Source organism: Mycteria americana, chromosome 1 (assembly GCF_035582795.1).
Source record: "Mycteria americana isolate JAX WOST 10 ecotype Jacksonville Zoo and Gardens chromosome 1, USCA_MyAme_1.0, whole genome shotgun sequence".
In the NCBI taxonomy this organism is placed as follows: domain Eukaryota; kingdom Metazoa; phylum Chordata; class Aves; order Ciconiiformes; family Ciconiidae; genus Mycteria; species Mycteria americana.
Genome location: NC_134365.1, coordinates 195,800,529 through 195,812,708, shown reverse-complemented (window position 1 = coordinate 195,812,708; position 12,180 = coordinate 195,800,529). Strand labels below are relative to the sequence as shown.

The 12,180-nt window shown below is 41.2% G+C and overlaps 1 protein-coding gene across 3 annotated transcripts in view; it reads right to left on the bottom strand.

Moving 5' to 3' along the window:
* The window catches only part of DCLK1 (doublecortin like kinase 1), a 249,300-nt gene that overhangs the window by 25,968 nt on the left and 211,152 nt on the right, over window positions 1–12,180 (bottom strand). For all 3 annotated transcript variants that reach the window (XM_075490767.1, XM_075490766.1, XM_075490768.1), the window contains 4 exons: window positions 6,892–7,038; window positions 1,651–1,784; window positions 877–954; window positions 137–233 (listed from right to left, as the gene is read on the bottom strand). In XM_075490767.1, the coding sequence (XP_075346882.1) occupies window positions 137–233; window positions 877–954; window positions 1,651–1,784; window positions 6,892–7,038 (456 nt within the window). The remainder of the gene's footprint in view (window positions 1–136; window positions 234–876; window positions 955–1,650; window positions 1,785–6,891; window positions 7,039–12,180) is intronic.

Here is a 12,180-nt window from a genome sequence, read left to right as displayed (position 1 = left end):
CCCAAAGGAATTTACAGGTGTAGCAGGACATGTATGAAACATGTCAAATACAGCACTGTGAAAGAACAACATTCATTAGATACTGGCACTGTGAATAATGTTGGAGAAGAAAGTATCATCAGCTATATAAACCTACCTTTGCAGAGTCAGAAACGTTGTCCCAATATGGAGATGGAAAATCCACCTGTCCCATCAAAATCTGATCAAAAAGCACTTCTTGGTCATCTCCACTTCTGTAAAGTAAAAACCAAACAAAAACAACAACAAAACCCACAAAGAAATTATTTCCAGAGCTAGTTTCAATAGGCTTCTTGAAATTGCTTTTAATTGGCGATGCCTTAGTATGCTTTTGGAAGCTGTTGATTTCCCCCAAGCATGCAACCATGGGTGTGAATGGTGAGATCATAAAACAAAGTGCATTTGGTACATTCTTTCTGAGGTAACCTGCTTCTCTTTAGGATTGTCAACAACTTTGCAATTGCTTTGAGGGGGAGAAAAGATCTGACGTCCTTATTAAGTGGCTTACATTTTAATTACCTTTTACCGACCACAAAATATGTTGTATTTGGTCCATGAAAGAAGATGCTTATTTCACTGTGTATTTTAAACATCAGGCAAAGGCACCCAGAACCCGTAATGGAGGCTCTTGTTTTGTAATGCAATGAAGTTTAAACTAAAATAAACAAACACGAGACAGAGATTTTACAGTAAAATCACAGACAGTTATGGGGTTTGTGTAAATTATTATGCAGAGCACGGGAAAAAACAAACCCTAAGAGCAAAGAACTTTTTCCAGTGGGAATCTCTGTGCTTAATGCAAAAGCAGCACAGGGACCAATTCACAGAGCAAGGATGGTTGAATAGATCAGTCCATACCCACGGAATGGAGGGAAACCACAGAGCAGGATGTAAGTAATCACACCCGCTGCCCAGATGTCCACCTTCAAGCCATATCTAGAAGTGTGAGAGACATGGTTAGAGACATCCGACTCCTATGAACTACAGTACAAGAACAGAGGAAACATTTTCAGAATTATTAATAATTTCTTATATATTCTCATCTGAACTTTCTCTATGACCTATCTACCTATCCTAATTCCGCTTTCAAATCTTTTTTACATTTATATCTTGAAACCACATCAGATCAGAATGTGGGAGTGCACAGAAGATGTGCTGTATTCTTGAGTTAGACAATGACGCCTACCAACATGAAGCCTGCAAAGGTGACACAGGCTGCTCAAGCCAGCAGGCATTTACCGTGTGGAACAAATCAGAAGAAGAGGACAGTGCGTGATAACGAAATAAAATTAAGTGAATGGTAGTTAGCAGTCTCTGGGAACAGCTTAAGAATTACTTTTATTGTATCTGCAAATGGCTAGTTAGTAACTCAGTCTTAAGCTGAGAAGTTTGAGGCCAACAACTGGCAGAGGAACATAATATAGCTCCAAAGTTGGGCCTGCTCTGAGCTGGTTTGGACAAGATAGACTCCAGAGGTCCCTTCCAACTAAATTGTTCTATGAGCCGTGATTCTGCATCATACTCAGGCAAAGGCAGCATAAAATCTTAGTTGCAAGAACTCCTATCTGGCACACTGGCGAGAACATGCTCCACTGTGTACACATCAATGAATCATCACTATAAGTGATTTACCCAGTTTCAGCGATGATTTCTGGAGCTACATATGTTGGGGTCCCACAAACAGTATATAGAGGTCCATCCACAATTGTTGCTAGGCCAAAGTCTCCTAGCTTCAGGGACTTGCTTCCATCTTGGTGTTCATAAACCTAAATCAGGAGGAAAACTCAAAGGTTTAACACAGTAGCATCAAGGTAACTACTATACCATTTACTAACTACCTGAAATGTTCCTTCTAATTTACAGTCTTTTTTCTCCTCCTTACCTACAACATACTTCTCTGCATGCTTTGAAAATTCACAGACAATTTGGACAACTTCCCTTGAATGCACTCAGGGTGTTTGGGAAAGACTTACCTCGCTACCTGGCCAACAAAGGACATACTACTTGCTAGAAGCTAAAGCCCAGAAGCAAAGGTCTGACCTTCCAGCGGTGACATTCCTAGCTTAACTCCCCGCTGACAGCCAATTCATAGTGTAGGGCTTTTGAGTTCATTCATTTTACTTGCACGGAGCTTAAAGGCTTGCACAGGAATTTCAACTTCTTAGATAATACAACAGTGACTGCACTGATAGCAGCAATAGACTCTTCTCTGTGTACTGAAGTCACAAGACGTAAACCTGGCTGGACTATTTCACCTAGAAACACTGTCCTCTCCTTGGATGACTTAAACATCATGAATCAGTGTCTTAATGGTATGTTGCCATCACCATCGACGGACATAGGTAGGGTTGTTAATGAGTATACATGAAAATCCTGTCTTAAAACATGGTCTTCACAGCAGCAACACGATCTTTCATGGGTTTTTATGGGTGCAAAGGGAGATTAAGATAAAGCCACAAGAAAAAACCTAGAAACATCAGTTAAAAATAACCAATTTTAAAAGCTGGCTCAATGCGAAAGAACAACCCCAAACCTGCAAACACTGAAAACATACAATAAATGCTTAAAATAAAAAGACTAAATTAAACACTAGACTGTGAGTCTTTCTTTAATTCAGCTGCTGGTTTGGGTTCTTGCTTCCTATTCTGAATTTGTTTATGATGCAATTTAATGCTGTTTACCATAACAGCACCTTAAAAAATGGAAGCAGTCTACAGGAGGTCTTCTTAAAGTATACATGCATCACATTATTATTTTGCAACCCACATCAAAGCTCCATGCAGCCTGGCTCACCAACGGTGACATCCTGACAACAATTAGCAGTAACACTGCACAAAAATAGAAGATATCGTACTTCACAATCAAAACCAAAATCATCCTTAATACCCATCTTGACCAGCTACTCCTACATCACAAATTACATTTATCTACAACTGCTTGCAGAGGAAAATCCTATATTTTTTTCTTACAAAAGTGCAATGAATTCTACAATGGACCCTTGAACGGTTCACTTGGTGCAAAAATGAAATCTTGAAGTCTCACACCACTGTTTGCTACAGATCTGCTATAGCTCATAATAATTAGTTAATTATACAGACCCCCCAAGTTTCTCCTTGGTTAGTGTTAGTCATGACTAGATAGAAAACCCCTCTCTGTCCTGAATCCCAGCTACCAGGTGATACAGCCACACACAGACATTCAGAATATACAAAATTCTTCTCCTTTCCTTATGTTATTTTTAATAATACAACTGGATCTTTAAGAGGACCAGCAATTTGATATGGATTCACATTTCTCTGCTACTAAGCCAGAAAAAAAGATAGGCTTATAGAAATGCACTGGAAAAAAGCAATTATGGTTTTATTAAAAACACAGATTGTTAAATACATCTGGTTCCTGAAACTAAAGAAAGTGCTCTCTGAAATGGCAGTAATAAATCTAATTTCAACAACAGTTTTAATTAAAGGCTAGAGACTAGAGCTTTAAACATTCACTTGCTGAAAAATGTAAAGTGTGCACTTAGGCATCAAGAACTGAATCCAGTCTAATTAGCATCTCATATTCTATTTCATGCGGTTATCTTTTACAAAGCCCTCTCTGAGTTGTGTTAACCTAGTGATCATTCATAAATTCCCTCCTTCAACAGACCACACCTTGTATGACTTATATATCCTGGAAACTAATTATGGAAAACGCTTGTTTGGCAATATTTACCAATGCAGAAGGTTTCGTACTGTGCATTTTCTAGGATTTTGCCCCATCTGTTTCCAGGAATTACTTTCCTTGGAAAACTACTTCAGTTGACTTGTAAAACTGAAGAAAGTAACTTTTCCCCACCCTGTTATAACTCCATATAAAAAGGAGCCCAATGTGAAGCTGTGGTATGTTACTTGCCAGTCAAGGAATGTGAAAGATAATTTAATGCTCATGTTATTCAGAACAAACGCTATATATGTTCCACTGCATTTAAATACTGCAGGGCAATTAAAGAAATGGGGATTAGTGCAAATTACCTACTATGTAGCGCTTTCACTGTTTTAACTAAGCAATAAAACTGTGTAATTGTACAACACTAATTGAATGCAGCTACACATAATTGTGTGCCACCATATGTATCCTATTACTATAAAGACTGTCAGTATTTTCTAAGCTGCTCTTGTGATCAGTGCAGATGGCAACAGTCAGAGAAGTTGTTCTCTAGGGTTTATTATATGGCTATAAAGACATCCCATGACTTGACAAAATAAATGTGCTAAATAGCAGCAATTATGAAAAATGTTCCAATTAAAACATGGAAGACGCTCTCTAGAGAACAAAAAACCGCTAAAAAATCACAGGTATTCAGCGTACCCTAAACTCTTGGACAGTTGACTGTTAGGTGGGCTTTGCATGCCTTGAGGATAATAAGGAATATTTAAGCACTTATAGAAATAACTGCTGTTGCACATAGGACGTTGAGACAGGTTCACCCACACAAAGATTTATCAGCAGGGTCTATAGCTGATGGCACACATCAGCTCTAAGCGTGAAAGTTACTTTTGGGGAAAAGGAAAAACCAAAGGAGATAAAGAGGGAGATGGAAGGGAAAGCTCTCCCAGGAGCCGGGAAGAGATGCAATAAGGAGGCTGCAGATGAGCATCCTCCTCTGGGCACCCTCTCCAGAGCAGCATGTTCCCCTTCACCCCTCATAGTTTTCCTGTAGTAACTCTATAGCTTTTGTCAGGCCTTGCTCATCCTCCCTGTTGTTTCTTCCTGCTAATGGGGCTGTTAGCCTTGGGGCATGTATTGATCGGGGCAGATGTTCCCCCCTCCCGCCCCAGTTAGTTGCTCTGCTTTGGGCAGGCCTGGTATAGGCTCCCCTAAACCTAAAGCTACAACCCATGGGTAGCTAAAGGTGTAGGGGAGGAAGGGCTGATTCTCACACCAGTGGCCAGGAGAACCTGCTGTAACAACACTACCGGGGTCTGCTGGTGCAAGACCATGACAGTAACGGCGTGAAAGCAACAGCACAAGAACAACAAGGGAAATGTACTGCTGTGACCACTTAGGTGAAGGGTTACAGAGCCGCAAGCAAAAGGCAGGCTACAGAAGGCAAGTAGAAGGTCTTTAGCAACAGAAAGGCTAAGGCTCATATGGCGTTTTGCACGTGTTTTATAAATGCCAAGAAAATAACCCTAATTGCAATCTTGTGATACAAGGAACTACCCATCCCATTTGACAGATAAGAAGATAAAAGCAGAAAGGTCAAGAGACACGAAGGCCACAGCCAATGTCAGAGACAGAGTCAGAACTCAGGTAAGGCTGGTTCAAAAGCACTTTTCTAAAACAGCGTTCGTTTCTTTCAAGGACCTGATAAACCTTAGAGAATTAATATAATTTGTGAATCAAACGCTAGCTTTTGAGAGTTAGGATGCTGCAAGAGGTTGAGTGCTGTATCCTCACTGCTCAGTATCAATATCAATGTAGGATCTTTACACATGCACAACACTGGAAAAATCACTCAGAAACAATTCAGCTACAATGCAAACAATGCGGTCACACCTGGTAGGGTAATTACCAGAGATGGCTGGGCAGGCAAATTTAATCCTCTCCCTGTTGCCTCCACCTCCTGCCTACCTTTCTCTCTCCTCCCAAAAGCTTCACTCTACTGTTGTCAGACTTTAGGCATTTAGAGACGTGCCAAAACAACAGCAGGGTGAGCCTTTCTCCAGACCAAGACCCTCCTGTACGCTCCAAGTCACAGCATTAATGAATCCTGGCATGTGATTCCTATAACTTCTGCATGCAGTCACCTATGAACACCAGCACAAGGGCTGCAAAAGGAGTATCAGTTGTTAGTGTCTAGTAAAGCTTCTACCCAACATGTTTTTAGCAGTTTCTGGAAAACAGGGGCAGGCTACTTCCTGACCCAGAACTCTAAAGGCACCTGCCTCTAGAGGAACCTCAAATGTAAAAATCCCACTCCCTGGAAGTTTAGTAAGATCTGCTTGAGTCAACTTTCCCATAAAACCTCTTCAGTGTCAAGCAGGACTAAAGGCACTAAGTCATGGCAGAGAGCGCACAGCTGAGAGAACCGATTATTCTAGGTATCTTAAACATCATTTTATGGTAGCAGGATATATAGAGAATTGGGACATCTTGATACTGGAACATGTCAGCAAATTCAGGAAAACTCAGAGAACAGTGAAATAATCAGGAGAAATTAATTTCTCAGAAGAAAAAAAACTAAGTCAGTTGGAGAAGACTGCATTCAAGAGTGCAAAATCCTCAGAAGGACTACTTGTCAGGGTATGTTTTTCATTGTTTTCAGTGGATAGGGCTCATACAGATTCAGTCAGGAAAAGGAAGATTCAGGCTATTTAGTAAAGTGTATTACAAAAAGTGCTATGGGATTATTTGGGAGATGCAGCAGGGAAAGGAAGGACTCTGAAGTCTCTTCCTGGTTCTGCCCTGACGTACTACACGATTAGGGCACAACATTTATACCCACCATGTTTGTAAAACTGAACTGCTGCTAATTGCTGAGGCAGCTGCAGAAGTACAGAATGGTCTATTGAGGACAGAACACCTCCGTATTTATGAGAAGCTTGAAATTATACTGCAGCTCACTGAAAGGTCACTTCTAGTGATCACTGGAACAACTCTGTCGCTGTGTCCTGGGGAACAGTCTAGACATACCAGCTGATGTTACCGTACTTTTTGTGATAGCTGTTATTCTTAGGAGAGCTTTACAATGCTAAGGTTAAAATTAAAGACCAATGACTTCAAAGACCGACATAAACTTGGGGTGTGCGTGGAAGGAGGGAGAAGCACAGACCTTCTCTCACACACTCCCAACTTATCAACAATACTGAAAGCTGAATTTTCACTTACCAGTAGATTCTCCGGCTTGATATCCCTGTGGACAATGTTCAGGCTGTGAAGATATTTGATGGCACTGGCCAGATTGTAAAGCATCCCACTGGCATCCCGCTCCGTGTATTTGTTGGTAGAAGTAATAGCATCAAAAAGATCTCCTCCCTGGAGCAAAATGACCATGGCATATGAGCAACACTGCTTATGAAATGACTGAAAAATTTAGGGAAGATCAAGGAGCATCATTCATAGAGGAAGAGGAGGAGGAGGAGGAGGAGGAGGAGGGAGGAGCAGTACAGTTTCCTTGCAGCTATAAACTTTGGGTACTCTGATGACATCCCCCATAATGGCAGCTGAACATATCAGTAATTCAGAACCATTTGTTATGGCTTGGTTGGTCAGCCAAGAGGCCGGAGTCTCCACCGCAAGCCATTCCCACCTGCTGCTGCTTTTGTAACATGTCCAGCACTTGCCAACCTGTGTGTTCAGAGCCCCTGTTGCAGATTTCTGGCATGCCTACATACTTGCCTGTCACGATGACACGTACCAATCCTTGCCAATCTATTACAATCACAAACAGGCTGGCATCAAATTTTTGCCCAAAGTCTGAGTGAACTCCAGAAAAACAAAGAAATTCTGAGTAAAACTCAAACCAGCTATCTGTCATCACTGCTAGCATATTTTAAAAGTCTGTTTCCATCTCATAAAACTTTGAAAACATGGATTTTAGAAACCACTTTCTCTACATAAGATGTGAAGTTTTTGGTAGCGTGATGCTCTTCTTGCAGCTAATACCGAACAACTTCCCAGCACGTATGTCAGACAATCATACTGGAAGACACTGAAGAATTAACATTAGTATTTCACCACAGCTACAAACACAGATGGCAGCTTGTCCCATTTCCAGCTCGTCGTGCTGTCTAACTCAGCTAAAAGCTACTGCCAGTGAAAGAAAAACAAGAAGAGAAGAGAGAAAGAAAGAAGAAAAGAAGGAAAATTAAGTGGAAATCGTTGAAGTTGCAATGATCTTCACCAGGATCTGAGGCAGCCATGACATTTGGACTGTATTTCCAGAGCTGAGCTGGCAAGTGAGAAGAACATGTAAGTGCTTGGAGAAAGACCAAAAAATAAGTTTAAAGAAGAGATTAAGGAAGAAACTTGACAGAGTGGAGGAAAAAACAAACATCTTTTGAGAGATACTGCTCAGAGGTATTGGGCCTTTGGCCAAAATCAAAGCAGCACCATAAAGGAAACATAGACCAACAGAAAAAAAAAAGAGGAGGGAAATGATAATTCTGCAAAAACAATGCAAAAAATCCCTGCTGCAGTCAAAACATCAAGGAAAAAAATATATCACAGGAGACTGTATTTTAAAGAAAAAGTAGGTATTTTCTGAAGGCAACAGAGGATTCCCAGCTTTGCCAACTCTCATGATTTTATCAACAGCCTGAAGTTATTTGGTGGGGTTTTGTTAAGGCTCAGCTCCAGAGTAAACACTGTTTTCACTAAGACAAAGGAGGAGGGGGAAGAATCAAAAAAACAATTTTTCCAGGAATCATGGCTACAGAGAAAGAGGTAGGAAAAGACAACCACCAAAGACTCCAACTTGAGAAAACAGACATTACTTGTTAAAAGAACCCAAACAAACTATTAAAAATTTTGCATTGTTGAGGTGCAGCTGAAGTCTGCCAGGGCAAGTTTATTCCCACTGTAGACGCAAAACTCTAGCTTTGGAAACTGCTTGCAGCCAACCATTGTCAAATCTGGACCACACCAAAACCTCTTGCTCTGGCTGGTGACTGATCAAGATACATCAAGATACACAGTGTCAAGGAAAAGGAGGAAGAAAAGGCCAAACTAAACCAGACCGAGGATTAGACAGAAAGGCCAAATATTTGGCAAAAGTACAATACCATGTACTTCATGGCATTAACTGATCCCTACGTATTAGTTATCAGCATGTGGCAAAATATGTGGGATAAACAATCTGTCTTCCTTAAGCTCGCTCCTGTGAAGCCCCTGTACCAGCGGCTTTTTAACATGAGGTAGTGGATTAAACAGATCTTTGGTCTTATCTAATACATTCCAGATGCTCAGGAGAAGTGTCAATAACATCAGCAAAGGATCTGCCTCCAAACAAAGAAAACAGCCCGAGCTGAGATGTGAGGGGCGAGAAGGAAAGAAGCTGAACCTTATAAAGAGAAGGGAAAATTTCGGCCTAAAGTCAGAAGAAAAAGAACAAATGTTCATGCGCAAGAGAAACCTAAACTCAGGAAAATATAGAGGCTGCAGAGCACATTAACAGATGGCCAAGCCAATCTGAAGCAGAATCATTTTCTCCAGTTAAGCAGCTTACTTTACTCAGTAAAGTTTCTTACCAGGTTGCCTGGTAAGAAAAGAAAGCATATATTTAGTCTGTGGGATTCTCTGCAGTTAAAAGAGAGGTGATATCCTGCAAAGGGTTAACAGAGCTGACAGCTATATCAGGCAGAATTGTTTTCAGACTTCCCTTTCCCTGAAGAGCACTTTAACCTGCAAGGTTCTGCTTAGCCGATTCACACAGCAGGTCACTATCATTTATTCAGGCACAAGGGGTGAGTTCAGGATGACATTTCAGTCTTAAATCCCCTGTTCTGGAGTGAAATGGGACCAGTAACATCTGAATGCAGTTTTTATCATCTGTGCACATGAGGAAGTATACTTGGAAGCACGGTAACCAATTATTTATTTATTACCTTGTTATGTAAATGATATAATCTCTCTTTTCTTCTGCAAAAGTGAAATCATATCCTGGAGAAGTAAAGGAAACTCTGCAATAAATCTTGCTTGTTAAATTGGCCAAACCCCTGTTAGGTTTGAATAACAATTTTGTTTCGCTGTGTAAAAAGGCAACGTGCCAGAAACCAGGTCCTTGCTTCCTTTTACAAGCACCACTTGCAATGTGTTTATATTTGTATTTATGAAGTGCTTTTTCTTACACTTTACAAAGCAATGAATGGCCTATCTGCCATGAGGTGAGGGCAGTACTTGCAGCAGCCACTTATGTCAAACATGTTACTGCCAATTAATGCAGGGTGGTATTAACTGAAACCGTGCTCTGCAGTATCAAGCCTTTTCTCCTTGAATTTCTTTCCTGTCTGTGAGTTTGATTTAAAGTCAGGTCTTCAAAAGTCAGTCACTAACAGATGGTTAATCAATTCTAACAGTGCACACTATGAAATGGTAACAGTCAGCAATTGGTGAATTAACAATTAATGTCTTTCCAGAAATACCTTCCCTGGTGCCCACAGAATATAACAAGGCTTTTTTTTTCCCAATTAAATATTAAGGAATAGATGTTTGCTTCAAAGAAACAAAGTTAACTTCCCAGGATTAGGGTATTTCTTCTAAATTTCTCTATTATTCCACATAAAAGTAAAGAACATTAAAACAGTGCTCTCTAGGATATCTGAACTACAGAGATGTCTATAAAGCCCTTCTATAGCATAACTAAAAGCATAAATATCTTGGTATGTACAGCAATCCTGAAGAGTAAGGAAGAAAGAGTTCAAAAACCCAGATTTTTCCAGAAAGTTAATATAATGGATGGTTTTCTTTATATACATCTTTTAGGCTAGTTATTTTGTAAGAGTTTTCAGTCCCCTCCTCTCTTATTTAGCTGAGTAGGACTTTGATTAAAAATCCACTAGAGACTACAGTTTGAACATTTTTCAAGCATGAATAGCACAGCAGGTTGCACCCATAAAACCAGCTATGTGCTTACGTCTTGGCATGTTAGACAAGGCACAGCTTTTACTTCTTAGCACGCCTCATGGGGCCAAGATGAAGGATTTGTCAATGCAGGCTGAAGCTGTGGCTACATTGGATTACAATGCTGTGCAAGAGTATTGAGGTACCTTTGAACAAGCTCTCATGGACACCAGGAAAAACCTACAGTAACATGGATCGCAGAGTGAACTCACTTATCATAGAAAAGAGCAGTAATTATGATAAAAATAGTGTTAGATGGCTAATGGCATCTGATCTGAAGCTGTGCCATTTCACATTGCACTCCCGAGCGCGAGAGAGGGCTGTGACTTTGAAGAAGGTGGGGAAATTCTTCTGGGACTGGTTACACAGAGGGATTCATGGTGTTGAAGAGTGTTTTTGCTTTTTTCTCAGGATTTAACCTCTCCATCAGAGACTAAATGGGGGTGCTACGTACCCTGTCAGCTCCTTGCCACCAGCATGCCCCATTGTGCTTCCTCAGAGCTGGGAGGTGGTGGACAGCAGCGTTAGCTGGACCATAAGCTCCAGAGCACCACTCAAGCCAAGTAGGGCATCGGGCAGACTCAAACCTAAGAGGACAATGCTGCCATCTCCTAAGCTGTGGGGCATGGCCTGAGCTTCTCATGGACAATAAGGCTGTCCCAGCCTGCCACAAGGACAGGGAAAATCTGTGGCCGTCCACCCATGGGCCACACTTGACAGCCTCCCAGCTCTGCACTGGAAACATGGCTTGCGTCACCGCTGCTGCCAGGGAGCACGGGGGATAATGGAACAAAACAAAAAACTTTTCATTCTCCTTGCTCTCATATTCCAGCCCAGAGATTGAGAAGTTCTTTAAGAAACACTTGGACCTGGGATCATCCTATCTAACATCTCAATGAGGTGCCTATATTAAGAGCATCCCTTAATCTCCACCTACAACCAGAGCAAAGCAGATAACAACCCTGCTTGCCAAAATTGCTTTCTCTCATGACCTCTGGTGGTACCTGTTTCTGTCCATGGATACAGAGGATGTCTACCGAAGGTGACCACACTTTTAATTTAAGATAAGTGGAAGTGATCTGGCTGCCAGGGTTCAGACTGCCTGATTTGCTCACAAGTGTTGAGCATGCACATACAACAGGCCTGCACAACAAATGCTGTTGCTGCACAGCTTTGTTGTAATCTTTGTCCTTAAACACTTAAAACTGTGGATTTCCCAGGGGTAGGCATGATAGGCTGCCCCAGGAGAACATGCTGATCAAGATACAGAAACGGAGGTGACTGCTGGGAAGATCTCCTCCCAACGGAACAGCTGAGGAAGGAAGGAGAATCGCTAATCCCATTAGTGAATGTGAAAAACAGGTGTATTCTGTTAAAGTAAGTATGGAGGACAACATGTCCTCAGTGGTTTTCTGTCCTAATTTGTACCATTTACTCAAATGTATTTTTACCACCTTCTATGCAGAGTGACATACTTGTGTATTAGTGCCAGAACCGAGAGCTAAATTCATAGTTCTTGCACTGCGCTGTTGACAGTATGGGGGCAAGAGATGACCT